Below are 19801 nucleotides of genomic sequence, written 5' to 3' on the forward strand. Positions count from 1 at the left end.
AAACTGATTTGTGTTAAATAATTATAAAACACGAGCTGTATATGGAGTGTAAACTGAAGAAATGATCCTGGCAATAAATTTCCATTTGACAACACAAATTTCTTTAATTTTTTGCTCAAATGTAGCTGTTAGGTGGAAAGAAAACTGATATAGTTTGCTTCCCCAGAAGTCCTTTCGTGACAGAGTTTTAACAGGTGGCCAAGATATTCCTTTTAATGGCGTTAAAAACGGATAGTGCAGGTCACTTTAAGCGTGCGGACGCACATGCAGACATTTAGTACATTCGCCGGTTCTATTTATTATTTCTTTTGTCACCTAACGAGACGTTGTTTTGCGAAACAGGATCATGAAACGGGTGTCTGCTACCTCTTGCGAGGTTGTCCAATAACGGGAGCTTCAATAATTAAGGGAATCACCGGAGAGGGTGAGGAGACAAAGATTTCGGGAAAAGTGCAGCTACCTTGTCTTATCGACGTTTGTATCTGTGCCTCGTTCAGTGCGACATCGTAAACCTTCATCTCTGCGATTTTCCCTTTTAAAGTACTATACCCCATCCGAACATTCGGGATGGTTTTAATCTCATAACCTTTACCAATGTTTTTCGAGACACTGCAATGTCCATTGATATACAGCGAGTTATTTCCGGTGTTGTGATCGTAACTTGCTGCAACATGAACCCACTTTCCTGCTGGAAGAACCTCAGCAGCTGTTATATTAGGAAGTAGTTGAGAATTTTTTTGCTTGACGATTTGATTATAAAGTTTGCCGTCAACAATCCGCATCTGGACTCCCAATTCAGAACCTCCGTATGTGATTAGTGATCCATCTTGGCCTCCGGGTTCAACCCAGCACATTAGTGTGATTGAGAACCGAGTGTCCAGGCCCCCTCTATTCGGAAACTCGATGTAGCTGCTATTAGTGCCATAAAACATGTACGCTCCGCCTGGTTCGTTGTAGGGTCCGTTTGTAATCGCAACATCTCTCATGATTCCCTTTGGCTGCCTGTTCTCTTTTTCTGCGGCTTTATAGCGAGCATTCAAAGGGTAGAAGGCGACAGGTTCTGGCACAGCTACGAATTAGAAAAAAAAAAAACATTATTTACATCGTCACAAAGAACAAGAAAATACGATAGCAGTAGAAATATTCTTTAGGACAGGAGAAGTTGGCCATTTGTATGAGAGTAGATCTGCACAAAATGTTCGACTCGTCGTTTCGTTATGGCGTTTCATCGTTTCCGCACACCGATACTTCTAGTCGAGTCGTTGTTTTCCGAGTTCGACTCGTCCAGTTCGACTCGCCGTTTTAAGAATTCGAGTCATCGCTCCGTGAATTTGTCTCGTCATCTTGTCAGTTCGATTGGTCGGCTGGCCTCTTCGACTCGTCGTTTTACGAGTTCGACTGATCACTGACCCCATCCGTTTGTCGTCGTTTGTCGTTTTGCCGTTTCGTCGTTTCGTTATGGCATTCCATCGTTTCGATGTGGCGTTTCATCGTTTCGACTCGTCCACTCATAGAGGATATAATTCGACTTACATTACATGAACTGTTACTTGATTCCATGCACTTATACATGAAGTATTTATCTATAATTTGCTTTCTGCCAACTGAAAAATGGATTCTTTGGAGGGCTACCGTCGCCACAGCATAGAATTCGTCTTGAATCGCGTGTATGATCGTTTTCATGAAAGCGGAAATGGGATTGGATATCTAGTAACACACCTTGTTCTTGATGGTGATGATAACGCATTGCAAAGACGGTTGTCAAGCTTACAGGATGCAGGGGTCGCCCCAGAATAGATATTCCTATGCAACTTTTGGAACAATACCTTGAGAATAAATAATCATACTGCGGAACAAATGTTGCTCGACTTTTCTGTGTGTCAATCAATCAATTAATCAATCAAGCAATATGTTTATTTTCCATTTACATGGAGGCACACTAAAGAAACCTTTAGGGGATTTTACAAATAATTACGTAGTCCCCTCATAATTAAATGACCTTAATGACAAAATATCTAAGAAATTTGGTATCAGGAATACGCAAGTAATGAATGACAGCTGTTTAGTACTAATTAAATTGCAATAAGCAAAAATTACTCTGGTAGTTAAAGCTGTTTAAAAAAGGGATTTTTAAATATATTTATTGAAAAAGACTGTTTTATTTCATGTGGAATAGTGTTCCATATATTAATTATTTTATTTCTTGTTGTGTAAACACGTTATATTGTCCCTTTTTATGTAGATTATCAGACTTCCTTGTATAATGGTTATGAATTCAAGTATTTTCTGTACAGAAATCATTGAAATACACTGTGAGTGTTTTTAACCAAAGATTGAAACAGAAAGTGCTAACAAGAAAATCTCTAAGTTGTTAATTTATAAATTCAGTTTTTTAGAAAGTAGACAAGAGGGACATAGTATTCACACTGTGAAACATAACATCAGCTTTCTTTCATTGAAAATATGCAACTCGTCAACATTCATATTAAGCAATATGCAGGAAGTGTCTATGGACCAACAACCCACAGGCCAAAGGTTTGACTCCCAATAACTATGGGAGAAACTCAGGGCTTCGCCGCCTGCGAATTCCCTCGTGGCTGGGCGGAAATAGGCCATGCATATAAGCGCCTTCCTCGTGGGTCTCGCTCGCGTGAGAATAAAATGGCGGATCTCCCACCGAAAACCACTCGCTCACGAATCTCACCAGCTACGCAGGCTACCCCATGGCAAGAAATTTCACTAACGCCCTATGACGACAGCAGCTTCAACCTGGTACTTTTTAACCTAGTACAATTTAATGAGAGGCCTTTTGAGTTTGTGTAGGGAATCAAAGTTTTTGATAATTGTTCCTTACGGGTTGGACATAAAAACTCCTTTGGGCAATCAAAAATTTAACTTGATTCAAAGGAGGCTATGTCGATGCAAAACTCCAGAATTCAAAGCTTGGTGGAGTGTGTTGCAAAATTTCAAATTTCTATCGTTTTCTAAAGTCATCATCTATGTCTATAGATATCGAGCGATCGATATTCGTCGATTGATTTTCTACATCAATTTCTATCGCCCCCCCCCTCACCAGCCCTTTCCCCCCCCCCCCCCCAGCAGTTACTCTTGCTGAAATACGCCTTCTAGTTGCTTTTTTTCTATTTTGGTTTCATAATTGTTTAAGAAATATCTATCTTCTGTGTTTTAACATAGTTAGCATGATCTTAACACGATTTAAAGTTATGACACTTATAAAGGCATAAACTTCATTCAATTTTCATTTCTTACAGGGTGGCACAACAGCTGAAAAACTCATCAGAAATCCTCTGTTTTGACTTTTGCTGTCTGAGTGGAATTCTATCAAGGCGTATTGTCCAGATGCAAAAACTGTCTTTCCAGCCATGTGGCCACAGTATCTGCCAAACACCCGATTCTTCTCATTGGTAATCTGTAAATAATCTCGGCTACAAAGAAATGAAACATGAATTAAAAAGTGACTTTCTATAACAAAGGGTCACTTCAACCTGGAACCCAAATTCTTCATTCCCCTTGACCAGCACTCGAGAACCGAGCGACCCTGGAAAATACTGATTAGAAATCCGCTTGAATCGCGCATGCCTAGCTGATAATCATGTGCCCCAGTCGGGTGTATAACAGTTGCGTGACTTCTTATAATGTGCTAAGTTAAGTTAAAGAGTGGGTAAGTGTAACCGACTGCCATTGTAGTTTCTCACTTCATTCTCATTGAAGTTGCGTCGCACCATCTATAATTAATAAATTTATACTAGTGTTCTTATGCAAATATTGCAAGTGGTTTGGTTGAGTGACTTGTATTCTATCATTCAATAGAATCAGAGTACGGCAAGCTCTAAGAGTGAAGCGGGGACAAGCCCATTCGTGTCTACGCATAGGACCCATGTTGAAGGGACAGTAAGCAAGCAGGTGCACACGAAGAGGTTATTGGTTCATTTCTTTGTTTTAGCTGGGACAGTGTGCAAAAGCAGTGCTCACAATGCGGCATTTAGAACTGGGGTCATTTTGTTCCTGCTTCATGACCAACGAATTCGACACAACTGAATTTCATGCATCATTTTGCGTTGTCCCCGCAACGTAAATAAATAAGTTAAAAATAAATTACAATATTAAGAGAGAAAGCCCCATCAGCCTTATTAGCTGGTTTCTATGCGGGTTCTTTATCCTGGTCGAATTGGTTTTTGTGGAGGGAGGAAAACCGGAGAACCTGGGGAAAAACCCTTGGAGCAAGGGGAGAACCAACAACAAACTCAACCCACATAAGGCACCGGGCTGGAATCGAACCCGGGCCACAATGGTGGGAGGCGAGCGCTCTCACCACTGCGCCAACTCTGCTCCCTTTTCCACACTAGCAAAACTTTCAAACTGGGAAAAATGTCGTTGCAACATGTCCCCGCTTCATGTCCGCTAGTGTTCGCCGATCTTAAGAACCTAAATCACTATCTTTCCTCACGGTTTCTGTCAAGACTTGATCATTAAGAAATAATGATCAATCCCCAAGAAGCCTCTCGCATGCGCACCAAGACGCCTACAAGGAATGATTATGAGGCTTCAAAAGTACGACCTGGACGTTCGTTACGAAAAGGTAACAGAGATGCATATTGCAGATTTCTTATCTCACGCATACCTTTCAAGCACAGAGCACCCAACAGGAGCAGACTTTGAGCACGTCAATATGGCGAGTTTCCTACCAATCTCAGATCAGCGGCTGCAGGAAATACGAATCGAGACAGAGAAGGATGAGATAATGCAGATCCTTAAGTCCGTGATCCTCCAAGGTTGGCCGGCAGAAAGGAATGCAGTAACAGCGCAGGTGACGCCTTACTACAGTGTACGAGACGAGCTCTCAGTGCAGGACGGACTCATTTTCAGAAGTGAAAGAGTCGTCATACCAAAAGCCTTACACGGAGAGATGAAACAGAAGATTCACTCCTCACACATCGGAGCTGAGTCGTGCCTCAGACGCGTACGGGAATGCATCTTTTGGCCAGGCATAAACACTGAAGTCAAAGAGATGAGAGCTGCATGTGAGACTTGAAGAAAATATGAGAAGTCCCAACCACATCAGCCACTGATGCCACTAGACATACCTTCCAGACCACGGGAGAGGATCGGAGTCGACCTTTTCACGTTTGGCAATAAGGAGTTCCTTATCACAGTCGACTATTTCAGCAACTACAGGGAGATAGATAAACTGAACAACACCCTAGCAAGTACAGTGATTCTCAAGCTGAAGAGTCATTTCGCGAGATACAGTTGTCCAGACCAGGTAGTCAGTGATGATGGGCCACAGTTTGACTGCCAAGAGTTCCGAAATTTCGCAGAAGCATCGGACTTCGAGCACACCCCAAGTAGCCCTGGCAACAGTAAAGCCAACGGACAAGCAGAGTCAGCTGTAAAGACAGCAAAGAGTCTTCTACTTAAAGCGCTCGACAGCGGCAACTATCCCTACATGGCGATCCTTGACTATCGTAACACACCAACCCAAGGGATGGACTCAAGCCCGGTACAAAGGCTTATGAACCGGCGCACGAAGACTGTGTTGCCAACATCCAGGGCGTTGCTCCAGCCAAGAATGACGTATCCGGAGAAAGACCAGCCGAACCTAGCGAAGCGGCAAAAGCAACAGGTTAGATACTTCAACCAAGGCGCCAGAGATCTCAGAGATCTAGCAGAAGGCGACGTCGTTAGGATGAAGCCATTCCGATTAGGCGACAAGGTATGGAAGAAAGCAATTGTCACAGCTCGCCTGGACGAAAGATCATACAGCTTAAAAGACGCCAGACGGAGGTGTTTGCCGCAGAACCAGATCTCACCTTAAGAAAACATCAGAAAGAGCGGAGAGTGCATCCAGTGATGACAACAAAAGTGCGGAGGAGGGAGTGATACCCTCAGGTGAACAGATCAGACCATGAGAGCCAGCTGTTAGCTTACCAGTCCCTAAGGAGGCTAAGCAACAAGAGCAAGCTGGCGAACCACCTAAAGCGGTTGCGACGAGTCTTACCCAACCAGGACCAGTGAACACGCAACCGGTGAGACCCCAACGTACAAGGAGGCCCTCCGATTATCTCAGACTTTGTCTGCAAATAAACTAGACAGACAATTAAACAACCCGAACTGACGTTTTCATATTGATTTTATTAGGTCACCAGACTTTGATTTATTTGATTACTACTTGATTTTCCTCGGAAAGGACTTGACGTGAACACTAATCAATATCGAACAAATCTCTGAATCGATTTGAATTGGTTCTATATAAGAATAGGCTATGGTCTTTCTTGCTGATCTGTAAACCAAGCTTGAATTAGCCGTTCCCAGTTGCTTTTCTTTCAAAAAAGAAGGGTTGTTACAAGATGTAGTCTCGAGATAAGTGAGTCACGTGTGACACATTATATTATGAGGCCTTTGCCTAAATAAAGACACTTCGTTCATCCCATGCTTGTGTGCGTGTCCCATTTAGAACACGAATTGTAACACTGATGACGATAAACATTAAGAAATATGTATATTTAAGGACCTTGTTATTTCTCTCAGTTAGTACGCGCGTTGTGATTGGTCAATTTAGCGGGCCGTACTCTACTGTACGGCACGCTAGAAATTATAGCTGTTTTGGTGGCCAAAATGTTTCGTGATTTATCGCCAAGTTTTCGTAACTTTTTTAGCAAGTAAAAGTTTAAAACTTTTTTTTTACTTCTGGAGAAACTCGGTCCGTAACTTACAGTACCGCCCTCGAACTCGGTTACTAAGAGGTATCTTAAGTCAGCCTCCGCCATTTTCGATGCCATCGAAATTATTGATATTGCATAGTGAAGCGAAATCTTATTGCTTCACTGTAAGTTGTGTTCCTAAAGGTATGTTTAAATATCTTTAGTAGTTTCACAGTGACTTCCTTCGTTTCGACATGCTCCGAATAAAATATAATAGAGCGTTTTCACTCACGTGGCTAGCAGCCATGCAAATGTATTGAAACAAAAGGAAGTGTTTACATAAGAAAAGAGTTCAATTCCACAGGATTAGTTTGGTACACCAACGTGGCCGCCGTTTCATTGTTTTGGAACACCAATATGGCTGCTGTGATGTCATGTGAAAACGCTCTATAGCCAAACTCTCGCTTGTAAAAACAAAAACAAAGGTATGGCTGATTGGGGCCCTTTAACTTACAGCTGTAATTTAGCTTCAGAATTTTTCGTTCTTGTTGCTATGAGACTTCCGCACATTCAGGTTTTGCATTCTTTTGAGAAAGCAATGCAGGTCGCTGGACCTCTCCCTACATTCACAACTTAATAACACGCTAAAAATCAGTACTTACTCGCAAGATATACTATCCTCCAGGTAAAGTTGGTTAATAGTAATATTAATCACCATGTCTTGTGGAATAGGAACCGAAGAAATACAATCTGTATTATTTGGGGAATCGTTAGGATATCCGGGACCTCTGAGTGTATTTTCAATCACTGGACCACACCCTACATGTATCAAAGCAAAAGAATAAAAAAAACACAGTTGACATCGACGCAATAGTTGTTATTCCCGGAACTATGTGTTTCCATTGGCCCTGAAATGTGGAAGTGGTCAGTGTTGTACGATATTTATTTACTTACTTAACTTATTTCATTTTTATTTATTTCTCTAACTTTTTTGTTTCAGTTTCAAAACCTTCCAGAGCCTGACAAGCCTCTTCAAGGTACCAAAACACACAGCATCCTTCATCTCATTTTTACTCATCAAATCTTCTCTTATCTTATGATAAGGATTTTAATTTTTCCATTTCTCTTTTTTTTGCTTGGGCATGATTTTGGCCACAGCTCATCCCTTTGCTACTATGAAAGCAACGACAATGAAACTGAGAGGGTGTATTTTTTGTGCGCTCAGCTTTACTTTCAACAACTTTATTTCAAAAACTCACATAATAGTCTTTGGTAGCTCGCAATTATATTTACCAAAGCTATTTGTTAAGATACAAACTCAACTTATGTAAACCGGAAGTGTTTTATGTAGTTGTTACACGAGTCCATGTTGTGATGTAGAAGTTTTCGTCGTGTACGAATAAAACTTGAGTTCCAGTTGCTGTCTCTGATGTTTTAATCCACCGAAGAACATGGCCACGCTCGCAACAGGTTATGGGCCCAGTCGAAGGTTGTTGTTCGATGGTGATGAAGCCAAATATGAGCTGTGGGAGATAAAGTTCCTTGGATATATGAGACTTCACAAACTCCACGATGTTATCCTGGCGGAGAACGAGCCAGAAGATGACAATGTGAGCAAGAACATCGACGCTTTTGCTCAACTTATTCAGTGTTTAGATGATCGGAGCCTGTCCTTAGTTACGAGAGACGCCAGGGACGATGGCAGAAAAGCTTTGCAAATACTGAGGAATCATTACATGGGCAAAAGTAAGCCACGTGTTCTTGCCCTGTACACTCAACTTACCTCGCTACAGAAGGGGCACGATGAGTCCATTACAGATTATGTGCTACGCGCCGAGACCGCAGCTGCATCGCTGAAATCCGCCGGAGAGCCAGTCAGTGATAGTCTTTTGTTAGCCATGGTGCTGAAAGGTCTTCCTGCGGAATACAAAACTTTTTCAGCCATTGTTTCGTAGCGCGACGAGAAGGACGACAAGATGAAGTTCCACGAGTTTAAGACCGCACTCAGGAGTTACGAGGAGACGGAGAAATCCTGCACTCCATCACAAACTGATGGAGACAGCGTTATGAACTGTAAACAGAAAACCCCACCGGCAGACAGCTCCATAACATGTTATTCCTGTGGTCAACCTGGACACAAGTCGCCAGCATGTCGTTCCAAAGACAAGAAGAAAGGACACCGATGGTGCAGCCACTGCAAGTCGAAGACGCACAACACAGACGTATCTCATAAGAAAGACTCTGTTAATACTGTTAGTAATAGTCAGTGTGATGAGAAGGATGCTTCATTTGCATTCAAAGTAACTGTGGACAATTTTAATTCCACTAGAGAAAACTCTTTATTAGTTGATACTGAAGCTACGGCTCACATTCTCAATGACAAATCCAAGTTTCTAAAATTTGATGATGAGTTTAAACCTGAGAATCATTACATAGAGTTAGCAGATGGTAGTAGAGCTAGTGGTGTTGTGTCTGCTAAAGGCAGAGCACAAGTTATCCTACATGATGTAGAGGGCAATGTTCACAAAGTTTTTCTTGAGGATGCTTTGTACGTACCTAGTTATAAGCAAAACATATTTTCTGTTCAAGCAGCAATCGATTGGGGTGGCGCTGTAAATTTGACACCAAATTCTGCTGAGCTAAATGCACCAGATGGGACAAAATTTGCCACAGAGAAACATGGCAAACTTTATTACCTAAATAACACAATGCCTAGTAGTGGAGCACACACTGCTGAGACCTGGCACCAAATTCTAGGGCACTGCAACATGAATGATGTGTTCAAACTAGAGAGTATAGTCGAAGGGATGAAAATAACAACAAAAGGTAAGCCTGAATGTGACACTTGTGTTCAAGGAAAAATGTCACAATATCAAAACAGAAAGCCAGATCGTCGTGCAACTGCTCCCCTCCAGTTAGTCCATAGTGACCTAGCAGGCCCTATTACCCCAGAATCAAAGGAAGGTCACAAGTATGCAATGGTATTTGTTGATGACTATTCAGCTGCTTTGGGAGTATATTTCCTTAAGAACAAAAGTGATGCCACTAGGGCAACTGAGCAGTTCTTAACTGATACTTCACCCTATGGCAAAGTGAAACGATTACGATCTGATAATGGGGGTGAATACATTAATGAAGAGTTCAGATCCCTCATGTTAAAGAATCAAATTAAACATGAGCGATCAGCCCCCTATTCACCCCATCAGAATGGAACAGCGGATAGAACCTGGAGGTCCCTCTTTGATATGGCTAGATGTTTGTTAATTGGAGCAGAGTTGCCTAAACAGTTGTGGACGTATGCAGTCCTGACGTCAGCACATATACGCAACAGATGCTACAACCATAGAACAGGTAAAACTCCTTATGAGTGTTTGACAGGTATCAAACCCAATTTGTCCAACATGCACGTATTTGGTACAGTGTGTTATGCATATGTACAGAACAAAACCAAATTGGATGCTCGAGCTGAGAAAGGTATTTTTGTGGGCTATGACAGGTCCAGCCCTGCATTTCTTGTGTATTACCCACATCAAAATACTATCAAGAAAATCCGATGTGTCAAGTTCACTGAGAGGTTTGACCATGTTGATGAAAGTGTTGAACTGTTGCCTGATTCTGCTAAACCAGAACCTGAAATGCCAATGCATGAAAATGAGGTCACCAATGTAAGGCGTTATCCTATCAGAGATCATGTCGGACCAAAATACCTTGATGATTATGTAACAGGGAAGGATCTGGATGATACAGTTGATGATGCTGCAAATTGTACAATTGATTTTTGCTACAGAATAGCCAATGCTCCCCAGTCATACCAAGATGCAATCTCATCCCCAGATTCCAGTAACTGGAAGGATGCCATGGATGAAGAGTTTAGTGCACTATGGGAGAATGAAACATTTGAGCTCACCTCTCTACCAGAAAGTCGAACCTCAGTGGGGGAAAAGTGGGTCTATGCAATAAAACCAGGTCCAAATGGGGAAGAAAAGTACAAGGCACATTTTGTTGCCAAGGGTTACTCCCAAGTCCCCGGAGTAGATTATTACGAGACTTTTTCACCAACTGCCCGTATAACCTCAGTTCGCATGCTAATGCAGTTAGCTGTTCAAAAAGGTATGATAGTTCATCAGATGAATGTTAAAACAGCCTATTTGAATGCTCCCATCGACTGTGAGTTATACATGGAACAACCCGAAGGTTATGAGAGAAAAGGTCCCAATGGGGAAAAACTTGTGTGTGAATTGAGAAAATCATTGTATGGTCTAAAGCAAAGTGGTGGTAACTGGAACAACATGTTACATGAGCATTTTGCTCAGGATGGTTTTGTGCAATCTCTAGCTGATCCATGTGTGTATGTCAAGACTACTGAAAGTGGTCATGTTGTTGCAATTGTGTGGGTTGATGACATTATTATTGCAGGTAGCAACACGGATATACTGAAAGTGGCAAAAGAGTCCCTGACGGTGAGATTCAAAATGAAAGACCTAGAGGTGCTTTCCTGGTTTTTGGGTATTCAATTCAAGTGCAAAGGTGATTGTATTGAAATGAACCAAAATCAGTATGTGGAGAACATTTTGTCAAAATTCAGAATGTCAGACTGCAAGCGAAAAGCAGTCCCATGTGAACCAGGTGCAAACAAAGCCAGTGAAACCAATGAAAGTGATCTTGAAAACACAAATTTGTATCGTGAAATTGTTGGAAGATTAATCTATCTCATGACGTGCACTAGACCTGATTTGTGTTATGTTGTAACATATTTATCCCAGCATTTGTCAAAACCAAAGAAGTCACATTTTGGGATGGCTAAGCAAGTGCTAAGGTATTTAAAGGGAACTCCAAACAGGTGCTTGAAGTTTGTTAAGACAAGTCAACCAAAACTAGAGGGATACAGTGATTCAGACTGGGCTATGTCTAATGATAGGCGCAGTATTAGTGGTTATGCATTCAAGTTATGTAATGAAAGTTCACTGATCTCATGGAAAAGCAAAAAGCAAACTATTGTAGCACTGTCTACGTGTGAAGCTGAGTATGTGGCATTAGCCACGGCTACTGAAGAAGCTAAGTTTCTTAGACAACTTTCGAGTGATCTAATGTGTCTCCCTTGTAAGAGTGTTTGTATGTACGTAGACAACCAGGGAGCAATCGCATTGGCTAATAATCCTATACATCACCAAAGATCAAAACACATTGATGTGAAATATCATTATGTAAGACTCGAAATCCAGAATGGAGTTCTTGAGTTGGCCTATATACCAACAGACAATAATGTTGCAGATGTATTCACCAAGCCTGTAACCAGAGCTAAACTTGATAGATTATTGGGTTAACTGGATGTAGTAAACCCCAAGTTGTGTTTGAGCGGGGGTGTTAAGATACAAACTCAACTTATGTAAACCGAAAGTGTTTTATGTAGACCGGAAGTGTTTGTAAGCTCAACACCAGGTTGAGGCTATGTATTGCACCATATTGAGTTGTTACACGAGTCCATGTTGTGATGTAGAAGTTTTCGTCGTGTACGAATAAAACTTGAGTTCCAGTTGCTGTCTCTGATGTTTTAATCCACCGAAGAACATGGCCACGCTCGCAACACTATTAACGGCGAGCTACTTTTCGACCTAAGCGATAAACAAAGTCAGTTTTTGTCAGATTTAATGTAAACTGACGACCATCGTTTAGCCCACACATAATATCTGTAATGTAGATGATTTGTTCCGGGCATTAGGGTGGAGAAATGTCAGTCATTAAAGATTGGAAAAGAAAACTACAATGATAGTATAAGATTTAAACGTAATGAATCCTGAATATCGCAGGTCTAGTTCTGTGTTTGCGACGTGACGTCTATTACATTTAGGAACAGTTTTTAAAAAGCAAACTAGCACTTCCATAAACCCCCAATGATTACAAAAGAAAAGTTTTATCTTTCTTTCTTTCTTTATTTCCAGCGGAGTCGAGTTATGCAACAGCTTACGACCACCCTATAGTTCACCTCCCGCCTCGACCAGCTAACGCTAACTGCAGTGTGCGTACAATATTTTCCAGTTTACTGTCTGTACTCTTTTACATTTTTAAGTTTAGATTTATGTGTGTATGAATAAAATCTCATCTTCCATTTGGATTTCTTGTTTTCTTTTTTCATTTTCCATGACTTAGAAACAAACACTTCACTTTGCTATGTCATTACATGCCATTACATGTCATTTGCAAATTTCTTCCAGGGAAACGTTAGATAAATTCTCAACATTTGGTCGCATTTTAATAAGAACATATCAGAAAGATTAAGAACATCAAAAATGCGTGGGCACAGATTCTGCCCTCCTCGGGGGAAGGGATACGTACCCCCTCCCTCCGTCCGTTATGACTTAAAATAAGTGTCTGCCAAATTGCTAATCGCAATTCAGTATGCATAGTGTCAGTTTCAAAATATCTTATTTTCTCACCTTTTATTACGAAGTGCTTTACATCAGTTCCATACTTGTTCGTGGCCACACAGGTGTAGTTACCTTCCTGGTATAATTTACTGCTTGCAATGTTCGTAGTGTTCAACAGCAGTGTAAAGTTTCGTCCCAATGCTATGTATATGGGAGGGGTTCCAGTGGCTGAACATGGCACCCTACTACCTGGAACTACTTCCACTGCAGTTAAAACAATCTTGGGGGGCACTAGTTAAGTAATGTTTAAATTCAGTTAGCACTTCAAGATTATTATATTCAATAGCTCATCCAGTTTGGACTTAACCAAGACTTCACATGCAACTGAGTGAGAGTAAGACGGGGCACGACGGCGGGAGTGACTCAGTCAGTCGGTCGGTCAGAGATCTGGGAACGAGATTAAAGCTTACACACATTGAGCCCGTAATGACCGTAATGGAGGAATATCTCGAAAATAATTTGTGCTTCACCAATTCGAAAATTTTTCAATATTTCCAACCAAATTCACCCTGTTTATCCACAACTAATACAGTATACATCCCATGTAGGGTCGACGAGATGGCGAGATGGCATTTTCAGATGGCCAGCGGTAACGCCCCAGCAATATGAAGCGTTTCTTGGCACTAGTTCATCAAGTTGATTCCCTAGAGATAACACTTGACGTTAGATTTTTTTCAAATTTTTTGTGGTTGTTCCTAATAATGCAGGTATTCGAAATGTGCGATAAAAAACAAATGGTACGGTGCTCGTTCAAGAGTCGTAACTCGTCAAAGGTGCGTCAAAAATCCGTACAATGGTACCCATTAAGTGCGTTTCTCTTTTTCTGAATGCCGCTACGTTTCGGGGTATCAGTGGCCAAACACATGGAGTTAATATTAAAAAGTCGCAATAGGTTTATTGCATAGTCTTAAAGAAACAATTTGATATATGTTTCTTGGCAAAAATGTACATCTTGGATCAGAGTTGATAAAAAGTCTTTCTAGCGTGCGTCTTCAAGGGGTGGTAAGGTTCAGGTCACGAGTGAAAGGGTAAGTAAACATTTTTGGCAGTAATTTTTTTACCAGACGTTAAAATTTTTTCTTACTCATTCAGTGGAAAGGCAATGTAATTTTAAATTTTTAAGCTTCAATTTATAATTCCGCATATTAAATTGTAGTAATGTAGATAGAGGACCACCCTTATTAACTTAGTGTTAGCTTGGTGATGCAACACTGAGGAAACACCTTAAAGAGGGAATGTTAAGATGGGCAAGTTTGCCTTGAAATCCAGCGACTGAAATCAGGCCGAGGTGGTTCGAGCCCTAGTCAGCGCGCTTCGCTTTCTTTCTTCTCGCACATTTATTTCCAGTGAACATCAGCATAACTTAATCAACATTTAATTTCCGTCTACGCCGATTAAAAGTCTATGACGATCAAAAAGTTTACCCGGGTTAAAAGTACACGCATATTCCCGGATGAAGGCCACCATCGCTAAATCTCATTCATTACGCATGCACACATTTATGAGTCAATAATGGTCGCTTCTCGGAACAGATAATGTCCACGGACAAATATCTGAGTCTATTTCTGCACCAAATGGAGGCTACTGTTTATTTATGTTTTCAGGTATAACACCGCTAGCACCGATACGTTAAATAATACAGCTGAACATACTTTCAGAGTTTACCTTAGAGATTCCACTGTGATTTAAGGCGACTCTCTGACTGAGACGTAATCGTAGTTTGACGAAGTGTAGCTACTAAGCCATGCCACATTCGATATACAGGTCTGTTAACAGTTGTCTAATGTGGCAAAGATGCTAAAGCTCCATCTTTATTATATTACAAACATTAGAAATCAGGAAAAGTACTTACCGTGTGGATAAGCAGTGAAATGTATCAGGAATCCCCTTTTTTCTACGCTATAGTCTGAGTGGAATTTAATCAATATCTGGTCTCCAGTTAAGAGAATGTTCTGCCCAGTCCTCTGGCCACAGTACTTACCAACTATTCTTCCGTCATTAACAATCTCTAGATAGTCAAAACTGTGCATAAGAAACGGAAACAATTGGCCGTTATTACACGACTCAGTTAGTTCAAAGGGCCATTAACTAAGATAAAGCTATCAGAGATCTCAATTCCTTTATAGCCAAGCTTGGTCGGGACCGTATTCGGAGAATATTGGCCGGCATGTTTTTTATACGGACTGATAACACATGTATAGCAATGACGGATGTGACAATATACCACGGTTACTTCTATTTTCGCATTTTGTCTACTTAGGTCTATATCTCGGGGGAAAGTAACATGCCAAAGAGATGCAGGACAAGATGTCAGGCTGGGAAAGAGGAGAACAGCTTTTATTCTTTCCTATCCCACTGGAGAGCAGAAGTTTTATATGCACAGAGCTTTCAAATTGGCTCCTCGATCCCTGAAACTAAACGTAGCTGCTCAAACCATGTACTTTGCGCATGGAGTTTGAACATACGAAAGGAATTTCAATGAGAATTCTTACCTATATTGTAATCGTCAAGTTTTCGTGACTGACCATGAAATTTTTAAAGGCAAATTTCCCGCAAGAGTCATTTGCGTGCTTCTGATTGTTTTATAAACAATGAAATTGGATGACGTTGTAGCTTGCGCATGCCCCGAGCCTTGAATTGTCAAGAAACTATGAGACTGTGTCTCAATTTATTAACTAACGTTATTATACAACTTTTCATAACATTTGACTGTCTTTTAGTTGAAGACAGCATATTTATTAAAGCGAAGAACTTATAGTCCTTCAGGCTAGAAACTAACAAGTTTTGATACTAGTTATACAATAATTTACATATTTATCACATTTTTAGTTGCTTGTACTTATTTTTGTTGTCTATATTAAGTGTATGTGGAGTATAGTATGGTTTTAGATCGCAATTGGGACTCTTTCCCCCGTCACATGCCGTACTATTTTGAATTTATTTGCCTATTTGAAGTTAGTTCTTGTATTTTGGTGACGAACTCATTAAACTATACTAAACTAAATTGACCAGAGTCTCTCCACTCTACCCCACCCCCCTCCCCTTAAGGGTCCAAGATTCGATCCGAGGTCTCTGAATATTATAAATAAGCCTTGTAGCTATTTTCTGATTTGTTGTCCTTTGTTATAAAACAAGAACAGTCTCATCAAGTTTCATTCACTCCAATGAATTCTTGACAAATTAAAGGAATTAACAGATCGTGTAGTAGACAGCAGTAGGTATGAAAGCTTGAAGTAACCGCTATGTGCTTACCGGCATGATGAGTCATCCTCCAATTCAAAATCAATGAAGGAAATGTTCATCGTTCGATTGCGTGGGATTGGAACTATATAACTGCAGTCCGTATTGAGTGGGTAGTAAGGATATCCAGGACTTTTCAGGATGTTATTAATTACCGAACCACATCCTGTTTAAGGAGAGGTATAAATATATTATATATTTTACATATGCATAGAAGTTTTCTTTGAGAAAACACATTGCAGGACAGGTATGCATGGGATAACACCACATTATAAGACACCAATACTGAATACTGCCTGGATACTTCACCCTACCTAACATAAGCTAGAGATCTGTACTACTACGCTCATAGAAAAGTAAATAATTTAGTTAACCAAATAAATAACAAAGGAGAAATTTCTCGATTAAAACAGTACAATTCAAACGCAAAATTGGCAAGAACCGGCCTAAATGAGCTGTGTCTTCAGACGGTCTAAAAAAACAAAGACAAATGAAAAATGCTGAGAAGCACTCGTCATTCGGTTCGTGTTTCCCCCTTCACTTCTTTTTTGCTCTTGCTGCCTGCCGGGTTTATAACAGAACAGAGCACAGTTTAAGGCATTTCATTTATTATTTGTTAATTTGACAATAAAAATAAACAGTAAAAGTTTGCGACGTTTCGACCGCTCTTCGGTCATTATCAAGCAAGATGTAAGAAGTACAATTTGCATAGATATATATAGCTACAAAGAGGTAAGAATGTGTGAAAATTATTTATGAAGTAAAAATATGTAAAAAGTATGTAAAAGAATTTACAAAGTAGTGCTTAAAACAATAAAAAACATGTAAAACTAATTAATAAAAAAAAAGAGATTATTTAAAAACTTTCGCACGAATAGAGTCAGATTGTACATTGAGACTAGGTCTCAGTTCGTGAATAAAGAACATTTCAAAAATAAGACAGTCAAACTTGGTTGTACATTTCTTTAAAATCGAAAAGTTATTAGTAAGATCTTTAGGGGCCAAAGAATGTTCCTCGCGAAAATGTTTTCCAATTGATGACGATGGGTTTTTGTGCTCATCGACGCGTTGGTACAAGTGCCGGCGCGTAAAACCAACATAACCTGCATCGCACAGGTCACATTTAAAATGGTACACAAGGGACTGTTGGTTAACGACTGGCGGCTTGACTTCACGTGATTTCAGGTCTCGCTCAATCTTGTGGCTGATGAAAACAGGTTGGATGGTGGTGTTTGTTTTCGTGCTAAGATCTTTCAGTTGCGTGCGAAGAAAATCAGCTGAAGCTTGGTCTTTGAATGGTAGGACAATCCGAACGGGCTCTGGACTGTTGTTGTCAGTCGGTGGAGGAACAGGTTGCTCAGAAACTTTGATGGCAATGAAGCGTGTTATGGTTGAATTAATTAAGTCATCTGGGTATTCAAGACGGGAGAACAACAACTTGAGACGATCGCATTCTTCGGAGAAGTAGGTCCAGTTAGAAGAAAGTCGAAACGCACGATCCAGCATAGTTTTTAGTAGGCCGCGTTTATAACGATCGTCAACATGACTCTTGTAGTGTAACAAGAGACCAGAGTTTGTGGGCTTCACATAAACCTTTGTCTCAACGTGGTTGGATTTGTTGAGCAATTGCGTTCCAAGGAAAGGATGTGTATTGTTTCTTCAATACACATCCTTGCTGACAAAGCATTTGCTAATGACTGGTTTAATCAAACGTACCACCTTAATCTCAGCAAACAGGACCTAATCCATCTCCTAGAAGGGGCAACAAAAGATCAACTTTTCCTGTTTAACGGTCAACTTTATGAACAGACCGACGGTGTCGCCATGGGCTCCCCGCTTGGACCCCTGCTCGCCAATGTCTTTATGTGTAGCATTGAGGAAACCCTGGATCGTGAAGGAAAGATGCCCAGCTACTACAGAAGGTATGTCGACGACACACTGACCATCATGCCTAACCAAGCATCAGCCAACAACTTTCTGGAGACTCTGAACGATTGCCACTCCTCTATTAAGTTCACAATGGAGATAGAAAATGACCGCATGCTTCCTTTCCTTGGAACGCAATTGCTCAACAAATCCAACCACGTTGAGACAAAGGTTTATGTGAAGCCCACAAACTCTGGTCTCTTGTTACACTACAAGAGTCATGTTGACGATCGTTATAAACGCGGCCTACTAAAAACTATGCTGGATCGTGCGTTTCGACTTTCTTCTAACTGGACCTACTTCTCCGAAGAATGCGATCGTCTCAAGTTGTTGTTCTCCCGTCTTGAATACTCAGATGACTTAATTAATTCAACCATAACACGCTTCATTGCCATCAAAGTTTCTGAGCAACCTGTTCCTCCACCGACTGACAACAACAGTCCAGAGCCCGTTCGGATTGTCCTACCATTCAAAGACCAAGCTTCAGCTGATTTTCTTCGCACGCAACTGAAAGATCTTAGCACGAAAACAAACACCACCATCCAACCTGTTTTCATCAGCCACAAGATTGAGCGAGACCTGAAATCACGTGAAGTCAAGCCGCCAGTCGTTAACCAACAGTCCCTTGTGTACCATTTTAAATGTGACCTGTGCGATGCAGGTTATGTTGGTTTTACGCGCCGGCACTTGTACCAACGCGTCGATGAGCACAAAAACCCATCGTCATCAATTGGAAAACATTTTCGCGAGGAACATTCTTTGGCCCCTAAAGATCTTACTAATAACTTTTCGATTTTAAAGAAATGTACAACCAAGTTTGACTGTCTTATTTTTGAAATGTTTTTTATTCACGAACTGAGACCTAGTCTCAATGTACAATCTGACTCTATTCGTGCGAAAGTTTTTAAATAATCTCTTTTTTTTTATTAATTAGTTTTACATGTTTTTTATTGTTTTAAGCACTACTTTGTAAATTCTTTTACATACTTTTTACATATTTTTACTTCATAAATAATTTTCACACATTCTTACCTCTTTGTAGCTATATATATCTATGCAAATTGTACTTCTTACATCTTGCTTGATAATGACCGAAGAGCGGTCGAAACGTCGCAAACTTTTACCGTTTATTTTTATTGTCAAATGTTTTAAAAAACCCTTACTGATAAGTATTTGTTAATTACTTTAAAAAGAACTACCATCCGAAAGTCTTGATAGCTTCTGCCTTGACGCAATAAACATGAACTCAGTTTTTGTCAGATTTAATGTAAACTGACGACCATTGTTTAGCCTACGTGTAGTATCTGTAATGTAGATGATTTGTTCCGGGCATTAGGGTGGAGAAAAGTCAGTCATTAAAGATTGGAAAAGAAAACTACAATGGTAGTATAAGATTTAAAACGTAATGAATCCTGAATATCGCAGGTCTAGTTCTGTGTTTGCGACGTGACGTCTATTACATTTAGGAACAGTTTTTAAAAAGCAAACTAGCACTTCCATAAACCCCCAATGATTACAAAAGAAAAGTTTTATCTTTCTTTCTTTCTT

The 19801-nt window shown here is 40.5% G+C and overlaps 4 protein-coding genes and 1 long non-coding RNA gene across 5 annotated transcripts in view; 2 read left to right on the forward strand and 3 right to left on the reverse strand.

Annotated features, from left to right (window-relative positions):
* LOC110064397 (uncharacterized) overlaps positions 1–1527 on the reverse strand; it is a 38266-nt gene extending 36739 nt beyond the window's left edge. The window contains exon 1 of the mRNA XM_089296222.1: positions 461–1527. Coding sequence (XP_089152348.1) covers positions 461–986 — 526 coding nt within the window. The 5' untranslated portion in view covers positions 987–1527. The remainder of the gene's footprint in view (positions 1–460) is intronic.
* LOC110064411 (uncharacterized) overlaps positions 1–19801 on the forward strand; it is a 237601-nt gene that overhangs the window by 71430 nt on the left and 146370 nt on the right. The gene's annotated exons all lie outside the window — the stretch shown is intronic.
* Positions 1005–16404, reverse strand: LOC110064414 (CUB and peptidase domain-containing protein 1-like). The gene is made up of 5 exons (XM_089296243.1): positions 16340–16404; positions 14940–15109; positions 13097–13318; positions 7325–7481; positions 1005–1069 (listed from the first exon to the last, which is right to left on the reverse strand). The coding sequence occupies exons 1-5, from the start codon at positions 16387–16389 to the stop codon at positions 1024–1026; spliced, it is 645 nt and encodes a 214-aa protein (XP_089152369.1). The 5' UTR covers positions 16390–16404; the 3' UTR covers positions 1005–1023.
* LOC149108299 (uncharacterized) lies at positions 17085–17833 on the reverse strand. Its single transcript, XM_089296239.1, has one exon. The coding sequence runs from the start codon at positions 17831–17833 to the stop codon at positions 17180–17182; it is 654 nt and encodes a 217-aa protein (XP_089152365.1). The 3' UTR covers positions 17085–17179.
* LOC149108300 (uncharacterized) lies at positions 17966–19763 on the forward strand. The gene has a single exon (XM_089296234.1). The coding sequence runs from the start codon at positions 17972–17974 to the stop codon at positions 19163–19165; it is 1194 nt and encodes a 397-aa protein (XP_089152360.1). The 5' UTR covers positions 17966–17971; the 3' UTR covers positions 19166–19763.

This window comes from Orbicella faveolata, unplaced genomic scaffold (genome assembly GCF_042242905.1).
Source record: "Orbicella faveolata isolate gen_17 unplaced genomic scaffold, um_ofav_v1 contig_26, whole genome shotgun sequence".
Lineage (NCBI taxonomy): Eukaryota > Metazoa > Cnidaria > Anthozoa > Scleractinia > Merulinidae > Orbicella > Orbicella faveolata.

What these genes read in the sequence shown, in the direction of transcription:
- LOC149108300 (XM_089296234.1), top strand. Translation starts at nt 17,972, where the DNA reads ATGTGTATTGTTTCTTCAATACACATCCTTGCTGACAAAGCATTTGCT.
- LOC110064414 (XM_089296243.1), bottom strand. Translation starts at nt 16,389, where the DNA reads ATGAACATTTCCTTCATTGATTTTGAATTGGAGGATGACTCATCATGC. An exon ending in GAGGATGACTCATCATGCCG is followed by an intron (nt 15,110 to 16,339) that starts GTAAGCACATAG and finishes TCTTATGCACAG; the next exon opens with TTTTGACTATCTAGAGATTG. An exon ending in TTTCACTGCTTATCCACACG is followed by an intron (nt 13,319 to 14,939) that starts GTAAGTACTTTT and finishes TTACTTAACTAG; the next exon opens with TGCCCCCCAAGATTGTTTTA.
- LOC149108299 (XM_089296239.1), bottom strand. Translation starts at nt 17,833, where the DNA reads ATGCTGGATCGTGCGTTTCGACTTTCTTCTAACTGGACCTACTTCTCC.